Source organism: Corvus moneduloides, chromosome 5 (genome assembly GCF_009650955.1).
Source record: "Corvus moneduloides isolate bCorMon1 chromosome 5, bCorMon1.pri, whole genome shotgun sequence".
In the NCBI taxonomy this organism is placed as follows: domain Eukaryota; kingdom Metazoa; phylum Chordata; class Aves; order Passeriformes; family Corvidae; genus Corvus; species Corvus moneduloides.
The window spans coordinates 53842834-53865894 of NC_045480.1; the positions used below are offsets into that span (position 1 = coordinate 53842834).

General features: G+C 41.4%; 1 protein-coding gene across 3 annotated transcripts in view; it reads right to left on the reverse strand.

Annotated features, from left to right (window-relative positions):
- The window catches only part of GRID2 (glutamate ionotropic receptor delta type subunit 2), a 710183-nt gene extending 690834 nt beyond the window's left edge, over positions 1-19349 (reverse strand). For all 3 annotated transcript variants that reach the window (XR_004240290.1, XR_004240289.1, XM_032109710.1), the window contains exon 1: positions 19189-19349. Coding sequence is in view for 1 of the 3 variants with exons in the window: in XM_032109710.1 (XP_031965601.1) it covers positions 19189-19276 (88 nt within the window). In the remaining 2 variants the exon portion in view is untranslated. The remainder of the gene's footprint in view (positions 1-19188) is intronic.
- Positions 19350-23061: the final 3712 nt, after the last annotated feature.

Sequence of the window (23061 nt, forward strand, 5' to 3'; positions counted from 1 at the left end):
TATTCCTAAAGCTGAAGGTCTACTGTGAGTGCTAACATTTCTTCCTATTAATATTTTAAATAGGATTTGACTATTCAGCCAGCATAATAAACAATACAAATCTTCCTAAAATGTGAATTCATGCTTAACACTTAAGACTTACAGTTGTTGGGTAACTTTAAAAAAAAACTGCTTTTACTCAGCCTGGCCTGAAATGAAATACCATAAAATTATCCATTCTTTTAAAAAGCCTTGCAGATGAAGAATCTGAATTACTTTAAACTGAGCTGTGAAATGCATGAACTTTTCAGAGCTTATTCAAACTTAATCCCTTTAAATATTTGAAGTATACAACGTTGCAAACCGGTCGACTTCAGTGTGAAAATAAAGGAATACAAATACAATATGCTTTATACTTGTACCCCTCGGCCACCTGTAAAAAGGCAAATACAGATCTAATAGGAAAAGACAATTAAGGGGAGTTTGCTGCCCTTAAGAGACACAACTGGAGATACCGACACATGCGCTTATAGGACAGCCAGATGAGAAAGATGAATCCCAAATTATAGAAACTCCACACAAATAAGCAGGGCAGTAGGACATCCTTCAGAACACAGCAGTGGATGTTTTTGGAATCACAGAAAAGGTGAAGCTGACCAAGGGGTGGTACACAAGTAAGGACATGCAGAGAAAACACTCATCTTGGATGCAGACTGCTCAGTGGAACAATGCATAATTTTTTTTTTTCTTTTCTGCTCAGGAAACGTGTCTCACCTCTTTTTTTGATTCCTATGTCAACTTTGAGCAGTGGGTGAGGAAACCAACTGATTGCTAGGCTTGTTTCATTTGCTGTACTTATCCTGCAGGCTGCACATCAATTTAGTGGTGCCCCTCTTTCAAAACCACACAATGTTTTGCAGCAAGCTGTTCTGTTAACTATTAGGGCATCTTCAATTATTATTTCCAATAGAGAAGTTGCTCTCAAAATTACTTTTCTGTTTCAAAATCTTGGTAAGAAGAAAAAAGGTGTGAAATTAAAGATGATTTTAAGGCCCACCTGAAGTACAGACATTAATTCAAAAACAGATGTGTACTTCTCTGCCTTAACACTTGCTCTGCCATGTAGAATAAATGACATTGCTTTAGTTAACCTGTTCTTTGGCAGACTTACAATGTTGTAGTTTTCTAGGTCAGAGAAAAAACAAACACAATCCTCTGGTAGTTCAGGAAATCATCTAGAATTTTCAGGTTTAGGCTTTCAACCTGGATATTTCAGGTTCTAATTGAAAGTAGTGCAGCAAATGCAAAATAGAGCAATTCCTTCAGATAACATGTTTACCTGCAACAGCAGATAAGAATATGTAAAAAAATAAACAGTTTGTTTCCTATTTGTGGGGAGATGCATTTACAGTGCCTTTTGAAACACTGTCATAATTGCCTTTACACAAGCTAGAGCTTGGCTGCTTTCATAAATAAACATATATATTTTTAACTTGCACCCAAAGCCCCAGTTTCTGCCCATAACAGTAGCAATCCACATCAGCACTTTCCACCCTCCAGTAAAACTGAGCGAATACTCCAGCTCCATCACTCACAATCATCTTGGAAGCATATCACAGAATAAGCTCATTGCTTGCATCCAAATTTTGCCTTCCTAAAATAGAATAGCTTGTTCTAGTCATTGATGCAAAAAATACATTTTTACAACCAACAGTTGTACAGGAAGCTTCAAAGCTCTCAGCTGAAATGGTATCACTGGCATTGGCCATGCAGATACAATGCAGCACAAGGCAGAGCTCTGCCTGAAGAATGCAAACATAGCAGACAAGGCAAAAGGTGTTCAGTAAGGGGATATATTTCTCCCCGTGGAAAAGAGAGGTTCAACAAGTCAAGGCAATAACTGAACAGGGTGCAACACTAGCTCATACGGAGCCCTGATGATCCCATTTTGATATCATTGTCAATCATTGCATGTGTTCCTCCAGATCAGGAAAGAGTCCAAAACTGAATTCAACTTTCACAAATTCTAATCTTATTCCTTAAGTATAAAACTACTGTTTGTCTCCTTTCCTGTTAGCCATAATAAGAATAAGGCATGGAATAGAGGATATACAGTTGTTGCCCTGAACAGATGTCAGTGTAGTCCATCTTGTTCTGTCTTTAGCAGTTGACAGTAATCAATGTTTCAGAAACACTGAAAATTAACTTGCTTCTGAATAAGGCTTTTCCTGTTCAGACAAAAATACTTAAAGTAATACAAAATACCAGAAGAGTAATAGGAATAATGTACCAGTGGGATTCCCACCTATGTTTAAACCTGAATGTGAATTTTCCCTGGTCAGTCTTCCTCAATTCACACATACATTACTGAAAGGCTGCTTATGAGTATTGGCAGCTACTAATGCCTTTGCATAAAAAAATGCAAGGCAGTAGTTGATGGGAGAGAGAAGGAAAGGATAAAAGGACAAGAAGGAATTGCATAAATATAGAAGATATGATCCAAAGTCCAATAAAGTCGATTGAATGATTCATGCTGATTTCAGAAGTCATGAGAGACGGAGTCTGAAAACACAGAAAATAGATTTCAAGCCCAATGGTGGGCATGCTCTTCCTCCAAAAGTTTTACAACAGAGGACATAATGATTTTATCTAAAAGAATCATCTATAAGAAGATAGTTATAGCCCATTTTGTTTCCTTTTAAATGGCTCTGGCAGCTTTTTCTAACATGTGATATGAAAAATATTTTCTTTTATTTCCCCCCACATTATGTCCTAAAAAATGGTTCTATCCACACGCACTCAGGTCTGTCAGACTGCATTAGTGGCTCCACTACCACAGCCCTTGGGAATGATGAAAATAATGTCAGCTGGGAATTACATGCCCTGCTTGAAAAAAGGTGCATCAGTGACTACTTTGAAAATCTACTTAGCCCTTCACCGCGTTCCAGTTAGAGATGAGAAAAGGAACATGGCCAGCAGTCTTTATCCTGATGACCGTTCCAGCAGGAACTATCACCAAGAAAAGAATTAATACAGGATTAAAGCTCCATTTGAACCAAGCAACAAGTTCAAATGCACACTATGGTCAGACAGTGAGAGGGGACAATGACACATTCGTTCAGATCTTTACAGAATAGAAAAAACCTAAAGTCTGAGAATATTTCAAGGCTGTAGTCAGTCTGCAGCACCAGCAGTCTGCAAAAATACTGCTTTGCATGACATAAAAACAAATGCATCAAAAATCCTTTGTTGTGTCACTGCAAAAACTTCTTGGCTGCACAACTTAGTGTTATCAATTAGAAAAAAAACCCTGAGCTTCTCTATCTGCTCTTCACTTTTGATTACATATAAATGCAGCTCAATACAGACTATACATCGAACATGACCAAGTAATTCAGGTACTGTGCCCAGCCAAGTTAGCTCTAGGATCCCCAAACCAGTGTCATTTATATCATGCAACCAGCAAGAACCTAGAAATCCTCTTTTACAAGGAGCAGACTGATAAATAAGCAATTTAACTAGGATTTTTTTGCTCCAAATATTGTGTAGTGCTAATAAATATAATCTGTCAGCACAGATGGGGAAAAATAAGAAGTAACAGAAGCAGAAATATTTCCCAAATAGTTTCAGGCTAAAAGAATTATTGAAGCTTTCTTTTGCCTTTTTGGTAACAAAGATACAAGAGCGTTGTCCTGGGGCATGAGACCAAGTAAATGAAGCTTATGGGAAACAAGACACCAAGATTACAAAAACTTCACCATGGACTGCTTTCTACTACACACTTTTTGCAGACAGCACATCAAACAGATCTATCATCTCGGATGCTCTCACCCCAACATGGGTACTTAGCAATGCTATTGGATGAACAGCACTAGGGAACACAATTTGCCATTTAGCTACAAATTTCAGTGACAACTCTTGCCTTAAAGCTGTTGCCTCAGAAACTTCTCCATTTCCTCCCTACCATTTTGCCAGATCTCAACATAAATATGCTTGCATGCCAATACACAGTCATTTCATCTCAAACGTATGGATCTCCATAAATACAGGTTTTTGCAACATAGGTACTGTGACAATAAATATCATTGCTGGTATCAACTTCTGTCTGGAGGGAGTGGCCCAAGACATGCTGAAGAGAGAACTTGCTAGAAGTACCTGCTAAGGAGCAGAGAACTCTCCATTTTGTTGGCTTCAACCCCTGGCATTTCACGAGCACAGGAAACTGCTGGCATGCGGCTAAAGCCTTAAGTGCCCTCTGGAAGTGTTTTCTGTGGTAGGAAAATAAGGGGAAGCGTGGGATGGGATGAGAGAATCTTGTTGGGAATGACATAGGTAGGCAGCTGCATATACAAAACAGGATAGTCAGGGGTGGCCAGGAGCACATCCAAGCTGTTTTGGTGAGAAGATAAGGAAAGGAGGAGAACCTTACACCTGCCCAGCTATGAGCTGGTTTAGCTACCATGAGTGGCTCCTCATCAAACTGTATCAGGATACTCCTGTGCGAGCTCACTCTCAGATTTGTGCCATTTAGACCCAGAACACTTTTAGCCAGGCTACTGTACCTTTTGCCAATCACACTTTTAAAAAGACACTTGCTTATTTACAAATATAGGTATGTACAGAGGAGGATTCGCAGTAAGGACTATGTTTCTGAGCACTTCTAGAATTTTTTTTTAAATCCCACAAAACACCTCTCTGCACAGCTTTAAGAAAATTCCAATGATTCTAAAGGAAGAAGCAGACAATAAATGTGTGCCTTGCACAGCACTTTACCTTTTTTATACTCAATCCTGGAGGCAAAATTCATGAAGTCCTGCAACAAATCACCAACCACCTTTTCCCTTGCTCCTTACTCTTTGGTGCTAGAACAAGTGCTTCCTTTCCTTGCTCCTGGTGAAATCAATCTCATTCTTCATCAAGATGCTGGGAACTAGAGGGATCAGTGAAAAGACAGCTGCTAGAAATTGCTTTGAGTCCTTTCAAAAATAATGGATTCATGATGTAGAGATTGGCCTCCTTAGCCCTATCACGAGTTGCTTCTTAATAAAGTTCAGTTCCTGCTCGTATGTGCTTTGAATCTGTCAGTATTGAAACAGTTTTAAAAGGCAAGATAAATATTTACATACAAGGAGACAAGCAGTGAAACTGATGTGGGAATGTATCTGGCTTCGTTCTCATGCAGGTCACCATGTGACAGACCCAGCAGAGATTACTCAGCACCCAGTCACAAAAAACAGCGATCCCTTCAAGGGGCAGGTTTATTGACTGACAACAGTGGGCTGGGCAATTCTATTTCATCGGCCATTATTCACTGTAAATGTGTGAAAAATCCATCTGGTTTTATTTCTCTGTATACACCAGATATGAATGGAAAGAAAAACCTGTCTAAGCAAAAAGTAAGAGCATGACAAGAATACACTTATGGTAAGACCTCATTCTCACAGTTCAAACAGTCTCTGTTCCCTCTGCCTCACACAGAGGTTTGCTAACACAATAGAAGATGACTCTCTGTACTCCCTCTCACATCAGATAAACCAAAATACCACTCAGTGATAGTACAAGACAACATAGTTGCTTGAACTGAGTAACAGACAGACAAGAAATCTTTCATTCATCCTGGATTTACAGTTACTTGTCTCAAACAAGTAACTTTATGGGTAATCAGCCTGTCTACATGAAAAACACGGAAAGCAGCGGGGGTTTCTGAGGGGCATTTTGGAAGAGGTGAAAATCTTTACACCTAAAATAACAAGTGAAAGACCTGACTCCTCAAACACACAATCAGTTCCAGTTGTACTTCCAGCATGGAAAAAATAATACAAAAGAATAATGCAGGGTAGAACTGGTTTATAACTGAGGAGAATTTGACTTAGCCAGTCTTAGCTACATGGGTCACGTGGCTGTTGCACCAATAGGCCTATGGACATACAGTACCTGTACCTCAGCAAGAAATGCTGATGAAGATTATTTCAGCTAAAAGAATATGAGATATGATCTATTTCTGTGCAAAGCAAGCTAAGAACATTAGTTATACTCCATGCAAGACTATGAATAAACAAAACTCAGCAAATCTTTCTAGGAGGAGGAAGAGAAAGACACGAAAAACGCTTCCACTTGGCCACATGTTGCCTTTTCTTCTCAAATGGAATTTTTATAAAATGCATCTTCTAATATGGATCTTCAAAATCCTTCCTAAAATAGACAATCCAACAGCTACTTGTAGTCTGTCATTACTAGATTTCTCTTCTTACTCCCTTCTTTAAATACTGTGCAAGATTTGGCTGTTTGCTAATATGAGTGAAGTAGCTTTATTACTATCACAGAAAGCATTTCCTAACAGATACCAGTAAGTTAGACTGGCTTTTGGAATAGGTTTAAAACTGGTCAGACCCTCTTCCTACCAGAAGCTGAATTACTCCTGCATATTCAGCTGAGAGAAATCTAAGGATGGAGATGTTCTGGTACCAAGAACATTTCCAGCCACAGCTCACACTCTTCAGTGCAGCTCAACTTCCACATGCAGAAAGGGCTGAGTGTTTAGGTGGTGTTCAAAACCCCATAGGAACACTGAACAAAGAACTGTTTCTCAGTCCACAAAAGTTATATTATAAGGAATGAAGCTTTTTACATACCCATGGGGAATACACTCCCTTGTTGTTTTACCGTGCAAACTGTATTTTTAGTTACCACTAAATTCTTGCTGTGATGAGAAGTGGTTGTAAATAAAAAGGATTCTGCTTCAAAACTGGGGACCAAGCTGGAAACAGTTAGAAACAGGCACCATTCTAGTCATATACCACAAATATTTATTCCTTTATGTGAGCTGAGAGTGTGACACAAAATCTCTAGAAGTCAGTGGTCCCCACAAAGAGTTTGTGACTTCCTGAACTAAAATACTAATTTAGAGTTAGACTTTTCTTCATGCCGTGACTCCTCTGCTCTTTCTGGGAATTATGGAGATTTTTAAATAGTACTAATTCTCACTAGCAGATGGTAGTAGCACTTTGTCAGAGCATTATTACATTTAAGTTAACACTTTGGAATTTTAATGCAACGGCTCCAAGACTTACTTCTCAAACCCCTCCATAAAAGGGCCATTTCAAAGCTTACATCTACGACTGCTGCCATCCACTGGCTTCAATCCATTTTAAGAAGTAGCCTTTGAAATAGCAATATTAAAAAATGATAAAATACTTCCAAATCTAAAACGGTCAGGGGGAATTTGTGAAATGAACCGCAACAAGGAACCTCTGTTGTATTACCAAAGCAATGCCAACAACAAAATACATCTCCACGGCCCTTACTCCTGAACCTCTTTCAAAAAACCCAAATGCTGGTTATTTCTGAGGAGCAGGCGTTTACTCATTGCAGATGCCTGGAGGTGAGAGCAAAAGAAATCAGCACATGCTTGTTCTGAAGGGAGGATTAGTCAGAATGAAGGGATGAGGGCACCGGGGATGATTCCAACAGCTTCCAAATCACCAACACCAGCAATTTCAATATTCTATTTGTTACTCCAAGTTTCTGGTACAAAATGACGCAAGGACCTTGTTTATAGAAAGTTAGCCCCTCTCTCCCTTTCATGTTCTCTGTGGAAGTCTGTAAACCTAGTATTTTCTGAAAACACTTGTACTCCTTACTTGACACAACACAAAGAGCCAATTAATTCTAGCCTCAGGGACATTTGGCAGTCTTACAAAAAATGGGGGGAAAAATGCATCCCTTTAAAAAAATGCTAAAAACCTCCAACCCCACAGTACTTTAATGAACAGACTTTTTTTTCTTTTTTTTTTTTAATGACTAAATCCTAAGATGATTTTCAGCAATAGCAGTTTCCAAATGCTATCATTATCTACCTTCCCCTGAGGAAGTATTTACCTCCTCCTTCCACACATCGTTCCCTGTTGTTAGAAATCATTGACCTCAAACAGAAAAATATTTTAAAAAACTACTATCCCAGTTCTTAATGTGTCTCATTTACAGGAAACACAAGCCAGTGGCTGTGCCTTTACTGCCTTGAATGGGGGTTGGACAAGGAGGATGTTGACAGAAAACCAGACCAAATGAGGACATATGCCACAAGATAAGTGTGAAAGGAGATCCACTAACCACTCTGGAGCTTCACTGAAGAAAGATGTAACTTTTAAAGCAAGCTATGCAGCTATTTGAGATGAGGAGAAAACTAGCACTCGCCCCCTCATTCCATGAAAGTCACGGCAGGCTTTGCATCCAGAAGCTGCATTATTTACCCTTTCCTTCCTTCCTAAATTAGGTCAAAAATCAATGGAGCAGAAGCTGTGGCTGTGTGCATCCCTTCCTCCTACTCACCAGCCACAGAAGCTGAGTTTAAAAGGAGGCATGGTACAGACCAGCCTATGAAACAAAATGCTAAGATAATGCTGAGGCACAGGAAGGTACAATACTCTTGGAGTTACCCTGGGAGGAGAGGAGTGGAAGATGACACCTCAGTACTCATTGTTTGCATCTGTGTACAACAGTATTAAACAATACAAAGGTAAAATGGATCTCACTTTTCTGCCAAATAACCAGGTACAATTATTGGCTGAAAAAACTCAAAAAATTAAGGTCTACCACACAAACCAAATGCTGTATGGTAAAAGCTATAGAGGCTAGACAGTGAGAAACAATCCCATTTTCTAATGTATAATTTAGTTTCTTTAAAACTTAATATTATCTCCTAGCTATATTGTTCTCAAAGCATCATTTGCATTATATTATTAATCTTTTCAGTAATATTTGTGCCATTCCAGTCCCTCGCTCCTTTGGATTTCCCAACTTTTCTCATATGCATAGGCATATAGCCCTCCCCTACAAGGCCTGTCCCAAACATAAAGCCCAGTCTCCAAACATAACATTTCCTGCTATTCCTTGAGTACAGGCATCCTGTACTCTTACAGAGATAGGCTGCCCATCATGCGTGCCAACCCCTCCAAATGTTTCCTGCATCCCTTCACCACCCAGCCAACTCCCACCACTGCTAATCCCCTTATAAAGCTCCCACATAGAAGGCACCACCAGAACCCTGCCCATAGTGGTCCTGCTCCCAGAGCATCTCTGTGGCAGAGAACACGTATTTCTTTCCGGCCCACTCCCCTCAGCCATTTTATTTGACATAGGCCCTATACGCTTTGCAATGACACCAAAAATGGCAGAACTTTTTCAAGTAAATGAGTGTTTCTCATGTATCTCCAGGATGCAATCCAATTCCATAACAGGAGAGCTGCTTCCAGGAGTTGGAAAATCATTTCTCGAGATTGTTTCAATAATATTTCCATAGCAATACAAAAGCTTCGCAAGACTTCCAAATGAGGCTGCAGATACTTTCAGAATAATTGACTATATTAAAGTATCTCCTTTAAACAAAGTAGGGAATTTTGCAACATATATAGTTCCACTTTCCCAAGAAGGGGTTTTCTCCTCCTACCTGGTCTTCCAAAACTGTACTATGAAATATTTGTCCAAGTGAGACAGAGAGTGAGAGTGGGCATATGCATAACCATGCATTACCTCCTGTACTAGGTAAACTCAGAGAGTAACATGGTGGCAGCTGATGAGGTAATGATTGTTTCTATTTGGCCAATTTAATCAGTGTTACTGGCAATAACATACTGTAGGTAATAATTATAAACACATTGCTGCCCTTCATTTCTTGTCAGCTCTTTCACCTCACAGCCCCAGATCAGGAAATTTTGATACCAGCCACACAGCACCTGCCCTGACAGGACATCCCTGTAGATATTTCTACCTGCTTTCATCCCTTTGTATCCAAAGCGATCATTCACAAACATGAATGAGTGAATCTGCCTCTCAAAAGACACACAAGTCTCCAGGTGTACAAACCGAGTCCCAGACAGATCCAAGCCCTCTCTTTCACTTCATCTTCAAATCTCCTGACAGCCAACTTTTTGTTTCATATTTGTACAACTTCCAGCACGGTGGGGTGTCATTTCATGATTTGTATTCACGTTAGGCTTCCTGCCTGCAAGCAAAAAGCCTCCCGAATCTTCGTGTTGTTACTTAAGGTGGAAACTAATACCATCCCAAATTAAAGAAAAATCTAGTCAAATACTTTCAATAAGAATGTTCTTCTGACTACTGAAAAAGTACCTATTTATATATTCTATATGCATACATTAATACATACACAGTGCTTTCTATCAACTTGTAGCATGGAGCTAGAATAGCTCCAGAATAGTAACTCTTTAAAGATGTTTCTAGCAAATAGATTAGTGGACATACTTCAATACTCTTCAGCCTATTTATTCCCAAAGAGGAGAGCTGAAGGAAGACTACCTTTAAGAATAAAAACCAACTTTTCGAGGTGTATTTGTCTCAAAAAAAGGTCAAATAAGTGGAGTTCCAAGGAAATTTCCAGAGAAAAAACAGTTTTATCCGTCCAAATAACAAATATTTGTGTTATGGTATGTTTCAATTTTTCTTCCTGGACATTAAAAGCAGATATTTAAGAGCATAGAACAAAGTGACCATCACAACTTCTTGCCACGAGCCTGGAATGTGAGAAAGAAACTAATAAAAACAATGAAAGGGAGAAATTAATGTGTTTTAATAAGACCTAAAATAGCTATCGTCTTTCCACAGACCACGCTGTACACTGGCCACACACTGCCACTACCCTACAGTGGCTTCACTGAGCAAGAAATATCTTTTCTACTGTCTTTTTCCCTTTAACAACTCTCTAGTACATGAAAAGGTTTTAAAATATTTCTCAAATGTTTAGGTTGAACACTAAAAAGATGGCAAGAAGGCAAAGGATATACAAAAAGAAATATCCTTGCTTAATAGCGTATGGTCTGGAGATACCCCCATTGTGTGCTTTTAGCCCAGGGTACACTGCCAGACAATTTTAATAGTGATTTTAATCAGCGAGGTAACTCTGCAGTAGTATCCTGGCACCTGAGAAATACAACTGACATCTTCAAAACATCCCAAAGGCTCAGGAGGCTGAGCTTGACTGAGATGAGTTCCTGCATGCTTTAAAACCAAAGCAATTTACTGTCTGTCATCAGGTCTAGGTCCCAAACAGAGGTCTGGAGTTGGCAACCCAAGGCAGGGAAACCTGCCCTGTACAAAGTTTCATTTCATTATTTAAAAATAGGTTTGCAAAATTGTTTTATCTGCATACATTAAAATTAGGCACAGCAAATCCAGGCCTGGCATTCAGGTCTGCTGTTCTGCCATCCTCTGCTCTCTCCAGAGCTATCATCCAGAGCTCCTTTCCACAGCACTGGAGTGGTGCTGTTTGATTTTGATTTATCACAAGTGAATTATTATAATGAAATCACCAACTCGATTTAAGCCTCTGAGAAAGATATGGTTGGACTAACAAAAAATTGTTCTGCAAAACAAGCAATTATTGTTAGGTTCACTGGATATTGGCCTTAGCAATCCAACTGATTACAGAAAGTTAATGTTTTAAAAAGTAATGAAAAAAAAGGTATTAAATCCTTTAAAGCTGCATGAAAGGCTCCAGGAGAAATTTTACAGTTATTTTCACTGCATATTTTATTAGATATGTGATATTTTATTCATGGGTAAAGCAAATAAAACAATTAGGAATAATTAGCATTTCAGCACAGAGTGTTATCTAATACATTAAAATACACATCTAATTCTTCATTTAAATTCTGTATCCTCACATTTTCCCCTTTCCGGTTCAGAACTTTTCCATTGAGCATAGCATTTACAGGAGCATTATATAGCTCCTAAAGAAATAGAAACAGACAGAACTAGTGGCTTTTGCCTTTGATATCTTATTTTCCTCCCCTCCTCGCATTTTTACTCATTTTCTTTTTCATTTTCCTCTTGATTATACAGCTTGTCAGATAAACCAAGCATAACTTTCAAGAAACTTTTTCCCTTTCGTCTTTTCCACCCTACTCCCCCATCATTTCACAACTAATGTGTGTAATGGAAATCTACTTTAAATCTAACCCTGCTCTTACAAATCCATCCAGTTTACAGTTGACTAAAACTAGAGTAATTGCCCCTGTACCACCTCTTCCATCATAACTTTAATGCTATACAGAAATGCTGTAGTTACTGTATTATCCTTTCTCATTAAGTAAGTGTCACTTTTTATGAGGGCTTTTCTTTCTTTTTATTTAATGCAGCACTTACAGCTCTCACAATATCCTTTCCTTGAGCTTTTGTGGTTAGTCCCAGACCAAAGCAGGAAGAAGTCTCTCCAGCTGAAGTGCACTCTGCGGTACAATACAGAACACAAAATACCTCCTTCTCTGAATTAAGTATATTATCACTGAAACTAGGACATAAATTCTGAACCTTACAAAATTACAGCACTGCACAATATCAAACACGCTCCCTTGCCAGGTTTCAGAACTGTCATCCAAACACCAGCACATTTCATTTACTAGCCTTCAATTTCAGCCTGTGTCCTCCATATTAGAGAGATCACTTATGACTCTCCAAGTCACATAAGCCTTTATTAATTATAGTGGTTGCAGACACAAGAGAATCTTTCCCTTACTCCACCAGCTCTCACAACTGCTTGGCAAGCAATAACCAGAAACCAAAGCCTGACTCCTGTATTGAAGAATAGCAGAGGAAACTGCCCTGACGGTGCTCATGGGAAATCCAGACAGACACCTGTTCCTCACCCACTCCTCCTCCAAATGCTTCCATATCAGTCTTGGTGTTTAAATTACTATGACAAGAACACAAAACTACATCCTGCCTCTGTGGGGGTGACAACAGCACTTCCTCTTCTCCTCGTGCTGCTTCAGATGGACAAGCCAGCTTAAAGCTGTGCCCAGAAGGCTTTGCCCAGGCCTTCGTTACCTGGTATTGAGGATGGATTAACTAGCACTGCACCAAACTTATCCATTTAGCACATATTCCACGCCACGTGTCACACTGCACTCCCTCAGTATTGCACCTTTTCCAATACAGTCTGCTAGCCTAGATGAGCGAGGAAGCCACGGTCAACACTACTCCGGAAAAGGCCAACAAAACTCATTTTGGTAACTACTGCAAGCAACAGGCCAGCAACTACTTCCTCACAGACATAATACATGATGCAGGAAGATAATGTAACACCACAGAAGGAGAGGAAGTGCATCTGTATGCAGGAAGCCCAGTAGGAAGCCAGGGACTACACCACCAGCCTTGGGTACAAAACACCTCAAAGAAACATGAGCTGTCATGACCAGCTCCCAGCCACTCTGTCAGGTTGCCAACAACCTGCCTGTTATGCTTTACTTTTGTGCTGTGACAGTCATGCTCTTGGCACTTCTAGATAGCACAAACTGTATCTGAGGCTCTCATAAATGGGTGTGAGCATGACCAGAGCTATGAACTGGACTGTAAGGTCTATAGGATGTGCAGGTGTGGAGCTGCCCAAGTTCTGACATGCATGCCAAGCCTGAATCTGAAATTAAAGTTTTCTTCAAAATTTCAACAGCTTAGATAATAACTTACTTCTTCTGGAATTCAAATCTAAATGAAAAAACAAGAAGAAAAAAAAAAGCAACAATTGAATTTGCAGATGCAGAAAGGTATCTGAATTTGCCTCATTACCAATGTATTACCTGAAATCAACCTTTGGCACATACCACCATGTATCATAATATATGTGCAAAATATGTTTTCAAAGTTTGATCATTTTCTTATAATTGCTCAAAATACTTGAATACTACTTCCTTTTCTTATTGGTCGCTTGTAAGCCCAAACATCAATGGTAATTATCTGTGTCTAGTAAGTTTGTGAACATTAAAGATACAAAACAAAATATGTTTGGAGAGAGTGTAGATGGAAAGTGTTACCATGTTCTCATATATAACCCAGGTAATTAAGAAAATTAATTAGAAACTGATAGCCAAATAGAACTACTCTTACACATAAACTGTTTTTAAAACCTTTTTTCACTGTGCTGAAAAAAAAAATCAAGCAATGGAGTAGCAGTAAACAAAGGGTAAAAATACAAACCTCAACTCAAAAGGCAAAAGCCTCCAATAAATTTCAGCCAAAACCAGGCTGTCATGGCAGATTATAGATAGCTATACGTCAAATGGAAGAAAATAATGTAAGTTCAAGTCTATATCTAGGGAGTAACCTAATGGCTTACAGAAGTCATCTCTTGCCAATGCCACTTGCTTTACAGGGCCAGGGAGTGGAAGAGAACCATACTTAATGCCTTTGTTCATTAAGTTAAATGAACCTTAGTTGGTAGGTTTATGCAGTCACAGTCTTGAAAGATTTTTCTCCAGTGTGTTTTTTCAAAGATGGCATTGTGAGAATAAAGGCTCAGTGCATCCCTAAGTACTCATGTGAAAGCACAGAGTAGCAGCAGTGATTGCCATGTCAGACATTTGTTAGGGCACCACTTGAAGACGGATGGTTGATTTTTTTTTTTTTTACTCTGCCTTTATCAAGGACAAGGAACCTGATGTAACACTACAAGTTATTTAAGAACATGAAAAGGAGCTGCCTGCTGTGGTCAGCAATCCACAGGCTCAGCTTAAAATCTTTTGAAATCAACTAAGCAACTCACCTGGATTATGACAGACTCTGGATCAGGCCCTGAGGATGACTAAGAAACACTCCAGAAAGCAGTGACACCTAATGGCAAATATGCTTTTGGATGATGGCAAATCCTAATCCATGGCATGCAAAGTCATCCGTCTTTAGCTACAGAGTAACTAACACACTTCACAGGGACTGAAACACTACCACAAACCTAAGCACCTGGGAAAGTGTTTCAGAAATAACGAACGTAGAAGCAGAGAGTTTGTCACGCAGGCTGAGCATTTAAGTAGAACACAGTTACTAACAGAACCTCCTGGCTGCTCAGCCCCAGCACTCTGGGTTTCCAGATCTACACTCATATGTGTGTTTAAAATAAGCAAGTAACCTTCCCACACCCTAGAGCAAGGAAAACAGGGACCTGAGTGCTCCTCTGTGGACACTGCAGGCACACAGAGATTTATTTGTTTTTAACAAATCTGTTTTGCTTGTTTGTCCTGTGCTTTACAAATGTATGTGAGAATACTGTAATGAACAGTTAGTGGCATACACTACATACCTCCTAATGAGGCTTCACCAACAGCACAGCAAATTAAATCCCCATTACCAATTCACAACACAACCCAAGCTGCATTGTAGCACATCAGCTTACAAGAAGAAACGTGGACGTGCATACCACCAAGCAACAAGAATCCCTTTCCCTTACAAAAAAAAAAAAAAAAAAACATTTTAGTCACCGCTAATATCAAGAGGAGAAACAAGCAATAGACCCCATGTTGGAATTGCCTTGATATTATTAACTATGGTACAGAAGAACTTAAAGGTACGAGCCAAAGCTAAGGACCCAGCAATATAGGGAACTTGTCCAACACAAGGAATGCAGCAATCCTGGCCTACAAAGTCTAAAAGCTGAGAAGAGTGAGGTAAGAGCAGAATTAGTTTTCTCTCTCAGAAAAAAAAATATTGTATATAAAAATATATATATTAAAAACAGATGTATAATTATATGTAGAAGCATATATAATATATATATAACTGTATCTTACATATATTTATGAATTTCCCATTAAAAATAAAAAAGCCAAGGGCAGTAAACTGACTGTGTATGACTGAAGTTACTGATAAACATGAAAAGCAACTTGAAGTAATCAGGGAGGCTGAACTAGATTAATTAGCCTTCAAAAATACTTTAGTGTATTTTTTCAGCAAAACTTTTGTACCACACAATGTGACTGCTGCCCTAGGTGATTTTGCAGCACCTAAAACACACATATCTGCCTATATGTTTCTATAGGCACAATAGGAAATCCATAAGTGTGTACATATCAGGGGAAAATAATGAGCACAAAGTACAAGATATAAAAGCATGAGACTATCAGCGGTAGAAGATATAAAGCATATGCAAACTGTGCAGTTGACAAGGAATGCCACCTAATCCCTGCTTAATTAAAACACTCTTCTAAACTCCTGTTTAGGGAGTGAGGAGTGTGGGACGACTGATGTATGAAGAAAATATCAGGCAGCGTGGCTAATCTCAAAGACTTGGGAGCTTTCGAGCTACATAAATCAGAGCGACTTTTTGAATAGCCTCATAAAACACAGAATCATTACCATTCCACTCACGACTTTCAGATTCTTCCTACAGCATACAGATCATTAGGAAACTTCTAAGCAATCAAGTAATGTGGGACTGATGAAATTACTCAATCAATGCACGGGTTGAGAGAAGCAGCATAATACAGGATTGCACAGTTTTGACATGGTAACCCTGCCCCTCTCTTTTTTATATAAGGGTAAGGAAAATTATAGTGGAGTCGATTCATTTCACCATTTTCACAAGAGAGCTTAATGTAGTCTTTCTGAACTGCCAGCTCCTATTTATAATAGCAGGGCAGCAGAAACGTACAGACTACAAGCAGCTCTACCGATGTTTACAATATGACACAGGAAAACCTTTCTGTTTTAAATGTGCACATTTACATACACACAGACCTGCTCTAATGATCAAATTAGAAACTGTGCACAGAAGACAGGAATATGAAAAAGCACTATCATAGATGGGTATCAGTCACCGTATCCCTCCCACTGACATCATCAAGTCATTAATGTCTACTCACTAAATTGTAACATTTTTTGGCATTGTCTAAGAGATGCTTGATAAAATACTTTGAGACAGAAAGAAACCTTTTACAGGAAACACATAAAATAAAACACAGCCAAGTTAAGAGAGTTTGTGCATTATATTGAAAAAAGTATGTACTATTAGGAAAAGGGTATTCACAGGTAGCATGTTATTTCTTATGACCATCTGCCCCTCTCAAACATGGAAAATATTTTCCACTTGAATATCTTAGCACAGCAGAACGAGAAAAAAAGATAATGCATTTGTTTGGTCTGTTGCCTAAGGCATCAGTACTCCCTCTGGTAGAATTTCTTTTCCCCTGAACTGAGCATTTTGGTCTTTTCTTTGGCTTTAAGAGTTCTTCTATAGTTAATTTCTTCATAGAGTACCATGCTACTGCTTTTGCTGACTCATTTAAATAAATACAGCTTTTTACTTATGTCTAAATATTTTATGCATAAGTTTATTTAGTAAGAGTGGAAAACAGCAAAAGGGGGTCAGAAGACCAGGTCACAAAATACAGTGGTGCTACTCGGGGCCAAATTTTCATTTGTGAGCTACACAAGTTGGAATATTTAGCTGTGTACCACTTACTGTTAAAACAGTTCTAATTTCAGATCATTTATTTTCAGAGTGTTCATTTTAGTAGATTTAAAGCTCTGTATAACAGTTACATAGTTTGCCATTTTCAGGGCAACATAAGCCAGTCTATAAAAAGAGTTAATCCCCTTGTCAACTGTACTAATTGTCTCTCAAGACAAATTAATTGTGTGAGAAGCAACTACTTTGGCTTTGCTAGTTTGGGTTGGGTTTTTTTTTGCTTTCAATGAGGATTTACTGTGTTGATGTATCTAATCACTAACAGCATTATAAAAAAATTTAAAAAGAGAGTTAAAATGTGATGCATTTATCATATAAAACAAGTAAACCAAACAAATTTTCATTAACACACGGGGAGGAAAGCTGCTGTCTCCCCTGACGGTAATGCAAAGGCATACAGCTTGCCCAGCAGCACTCCTTTAGCCAGGAGGATGGGCGGCAGTGGATTGAAAAGAAACTCATCTGCCACACAGTCAAAATTTCCCCCCAAATTCTAGGACGTGATCGTTTGTTACAAGCTCTTAAGAAAGAAATCCTAAGGCTGTCTCCTAGTGTCGCTTTAACAGTCTACAACTGGGAAGCATTAAAAAAGTCCTTCTCCCTTTAAAAGGAGGGCATAAAGCGCTACCTCCCCTGTGCAATATTTGCTGCTTCAGTCGCACACAGCCAAAAGGACTGACCCCTATAAAGTTGCGGTACGTAAGGGGAGCGGTGGCTTGTGGGCTCGGGAACGGCTACACGAAGGGCTGGTGCACCGCTGCCCAAATATCGGTGTCCTGCAGGAAAGCTCCTGACGGCCGGGCTTTCCAAACACTCCCCGCTTCCCCTTCCAGAGAAACCCGCTACGGGTCCCCACGACAAGCACCGGCAGACATATTTATAAAGCCAGCCCCGGGGAGAGCGACAGCTGCCCCACAGACGGGGCCGGCACCGCCTCAGGAACCTCCCCAAAACCTCGGCGGGACCCTGCCCCCAAATGCATCTTCCCCGGGGCAGCGCGGCGTCGGCCGCCCTCCCGCCCCCGCTCCGCCTGCGTGCGGTGCCTGCAGATGGGCGAGCGGCCGCGGGGGAAGCGCCCTCCTCTCCTCATCTCCCCATCCCCGCTGCTCTCCCTCCCCGCGCATCCCCGGCCGGCGCAGGGGGGCGACCCGCTCTCGCCAGGCGCGGGAGCGAAGCGCCGCTCGGCAGCGGGGCTCGGCGCTTCCCAGGGATGCGCCCGCCGAGAGGGAGGGCTGGCGTGCCGGAGATGGCTCGGGATAACGGGGAGCGAGGGGGCACGGGCGGCTGGAGTGCGGGCAGCGCCGTGCACCGGCATCACCCGAGCTGCCCCCTGCCCTTCCCGAGAGCCGCGTCTCCGGGAGGCGCGCCCGGAGCCGGCGGGGTGGCGGCCGGGAAGGGGGTGCCGGACGGCCAGAGCCCCCCGCGGCCGCCCTGCCCGCCCGCGGCAGGGGAAGCGCTCACGTTGCCAAACCACCTGTTCCGCCGCGGGAGAGGAAGGCGGGATGGGGGGTGGGAAGGAAGAAAAAGTGTGGGGGGTGGGGGTTTTCCGTGGCCGTCTCCGCGGTGTGAGGAACTCGGGGAGGCGTGGGGTCTCCCCCGGCCGAGGGCGAGCCGGGGCAGCGGAAAGCAGGTTGGAGCTGAGGGGAGGTGGGGAGGAACAGAGGAAGCGCCCGAGCCCTGGGCGCCCCTATCATCAGCCTCATCAAAACCTCAAGGTCTAAAGCACATACCCCGCCGCCAAGAAACCTTTACACAGCGCAGTAGGGGAAAGAGAGGACGCCTAAGATCCTGGTTGGAAAGCAGTTATAAGAGGGGACAAAACAACAGGAAAAAAAGCAAGCGATCAAGCGATAAAAGAGAGTAGGGGCAGCGGGGGGAGGGGGAAAGCCTTCCAAGAGAGGGAAGGTTGCAAAGGAGAGCTGGAAAAGTGTCCAGCAGCACCAGCAGGCGCAGCACCCCCTTACCGATATGAATGATTGAATCTGCAATCGCCGCTTTCCAGGTTCGAGTCCAACAGACGGACACGACCAGGATGAGGGAGAAAACTTCCATATCCTCCAGAGGTCCAGGCTTTACAACAACAGATCTCTTCGCCACACGGTGCGGCCGTGGAGGACAGTGCAGCGCAGGAAGCCCAAGAGTTTGAGGTGCAGCCGGAGGAGCGTGTAAAATCCCGATGGCTGGCGCAGAGCCGCGGCTGGTCAGGGAGCGAGCCCGGGGCTCCTAGCGCTTCTCTCCGCGGCGAAACCCCGCGTCACTTCGCGGGGCTCCTGGGCAGCACCAGAATTGCTGGGAGCGCCGGCAGCAAATCCATCCAGCCCGGGCGCCGCCGCGGGCAGCAGACGCCTCTGCTGGTCAGACAATCCCCATCCTTCCGCTGGGTCCAGGGATCCGCTCGGTCCCGCTGCTGCACAGCAACTTCCAACCCACACCACGCACACGCTCACACACACAGACACACGCGCACACACAAGCAGACACGCACAAACCCTCTTGGCCAGAGAAGCCCCAGGAGCCCGCAGCAAATAGCTCGCCTTCAGCGAGGTGGGAGGAGCGGGCGACCGAGGGAGCAGGCGATCCCGCTCCCAGCAGCCAGATTCCTGCAGGAAAAGCCCCCCCGGAGGCCAAAAAACAAAGTGAACTTCAAGGTAATGCAGATAGTAATGCAGAAATTTCCCCCCACCCTTCGCCTAGAAAAATCGCTTCCCACAACTGGAGGGAAAAAAAAAAAAAAAATCTGCCAATGGAGCCCAACGTGCTGTCTCTGTCGCGCAAGGTGGTGGTTGGACAGGGCAGAAGCGAGAGGAGGAGTACCCGGAGCGAGGCAGAGGAAAGCAGATGATGGTCTGCAGGTTGCTTTTGGAGCTTGCTTTGCTGGTGGGATGCAGAGAGAGCTGGCAGCTCCAGCACCAGCCAGCACGTTGCCTAGAAATGGATCACCTAGGAGAAGGAGAGAGAGCGAGAGATAAGTGCTATCAGCCAGAGAGGGAGAAACAGAGAGAGCGAGCGAGTGAGAGCGCTTCTCTCTAATAACCACCTCCTCCCCCTATCTGCAATACATGGGAGAAACAATATAGAGCCCTCGACTCCCTTGAAATCTTCAACTGGGACTAAGGAACAGACATAGGCAGGAGTGCATACAACCTAAAAATACATTGGGGGAGGGGGGAGAGAGAACCTTTTTGAAGTGTTATGCTCAGTTTAAAATAAAAACCCAACCCACCCCATTTACTTAACCTTGCAACTTCACTGTGGGGATCAAGTTCAAAGCTAGATGGGCACTTCTGCTTCCTCAGTCTTTGACAACTGAGTCAGGGACATTACTTGAACGGGAACAGAAAAAAAAAAAATCAGGGACACCTGGCCTCAAGGGGAAAATGAAGACCTAAAAATCTATTAATATTACTTTAATTATCTGTGTTCTTGATGGAATTTGCACAGTTCTTTAAAGCAATGAATTAGCTTTTTTCTTCCTCTCTCTTTAGGTAATGGAGAAAATTCTATGGGAAACATTTAGAGTGCACTTTTCATGCTCAGGGTTCTATGAATTCATTAACCGATTAATCCTCAGACGTCTTGTGCTGTAGTTAAATACATTATCCCCATTACACAGACAGAGAATTGTACAGAGAGGTTAAGTATGTTCCTATAAAACAGGCTAAATCCCCACTTTATGTCTTACTACACTTTCTTCTGACTTTGATTTTTCTAGTCCCACTAGAGACAGGAAGCAGAAATCAAAGAAGTGCTCATAACGTAGTAGTTATAGCCTAAATTGACACAAGCCATTGATAAGTCCTGGTAGTCAACCAGTGAGAGGTTGATCAACCAATTTTCTTCAGAATAAACCTCTTTTGAAGGCATCTTCTTAGTTATAATACTTCTAAATTCATCATAACTAACTTGTATATTTCTCCTGTTTCTCCTGACTTGCATTTGTCTTCTTTCAGCTATGGGACTGGTTGGCAAAAACAGCTGTATACCTATAAAATTTAAGGGTTTAGTTCAAGAGAGAGAAATAAGCATTTCAAGAAGAGCTAAACTAAACCAACGGCAAGACAACTGATTCTACTAAAAGAAAAACAAACAAAAATAACTAACATTACCAAGAAAAAGCACCAGCAGCAATTTCGACTTTGCTTAAGTCCACCTTGGCAGGTGAGAACTTTTCTACAAATAGTAACACTCAAAAGGCTTCAAGCCCAATCCAAAGCACAAGTCAGGGCTCATCTTTTCACAGGTTAGAATAGACTCTCTCTCTTCTAAGACCTGTAACAAATCACAACTAGAATTGCTTTAGAGACAAAAGAAAAGGTATGTAAAGTGAACAAGAGATGAGCAGTGTGAAGCAAAAGTCTCACAAATTATGTCAGTCATGTGCTGCATTTGTCCCTATCCTCTCTACAAGTCACATATCTATTATCAATAAGGGCAAACAGCAAAAAAGAGGGGATTTTTTTCCTACAAATGACAATTTATGCACAGTATCAGTGAATGTAATGGGCATTAATTTCACAAGTAATAAATTTTGATTAATCTGAGAAACTTTTGGAGCTGCTTGAATCATTATTACTTCTTCACAAAAGAACAGAGTTCACACGAAATGTTAATTCACTTCTTTGGGGGGCATGTCAGAGCAGTACTCTTTAATAATGTACAATGCACAGTAGGCAGAATAAGAAATGTAATGGAAACCTTTGGAAAATAATAACTTTTTAATCCTCAGTTTAGATAATACTAAGAATTTTGAGGCCTTATCTAGGAACCAGATGTCCTTACTGACTCTTTAAAACCTCTAGTGCCCTAAACTGGCCACACTAAATGGAATTTTTTGCAGAACTCTGTAGACACATATAACAGAATACATGAGACAGCCAAGAGTTTGTAGCTCACAAATACCCTCTAACTAATACAAAAAAAGAATTTTGAGTGGATTTCTGAATAATAATTCCAGTGGTAAAGAACACCATATAAAAAATTGACAGGAAAGAGACTGAATTTAAAAAATAAATTCAAATAAAATTACTTCAAATAACGAACGCATTATTGACTTAATATACATCTACCACAGATATAAAGTAATTTTCACTTCCTCATTTCCATTCTCTTTAATACTCATTCATTAAAAACAAAACCCATTTAAACAGAGTGAAAAAAATCTTGTGCTATGTGGTTAGTTCAAGGTATCATAAAAATATTAAAAACAAATAATTGTCTTTTCTATTCAACAGAAACAGAACATTTGCAGAAACTTAAACCTAGGGGAAAGAAAGAATTTCAGAACGGAGGAGTTACCAATACTGTGAAAATATCCTAAAAAATAATGAGCGCATCCAGGCTCCTAAAAAAGCCATAATCACCATTCGCAGGTCTTCAGCGGTTGCTGCCTCAGGAAATTTGGAAGCTGAAGTCCCACAGGTTTCAGCCATGCCACTCTCTGTTTGCTACGACTTCCCTCCCCAAATGCCCTCAAGTCCCTCAACGTCACTCCAGCTCCACTGCTGGTGTCCGTGGGAGAAGTGCCACCAGTGACCAGCCACGGTTTTTAACAGCAGGGAGGGGTTGTCTTCTTTCCAGCAGTCTGACTCAAATGTGGTTAATGGCTGATGTACCTTATGTTTGCACTGATCAGCTATTACAGTGTTGCACGTTAAAGCAGCCCCTGGAGGAGCAGCAGAGAGAGGCTGTTCTTGTAAAACAGATGCAGTGCGGGGAAAAAGTGTATATCTAAAGTTTATTTCCTCACACCCACATAAAACACACTGCTACCTTAACCAAGCCAGCCTGGGACCTGAGCTTCTGTCTTCAGAGGAGAGAGAGCTAAAGCCAAAAGTTTC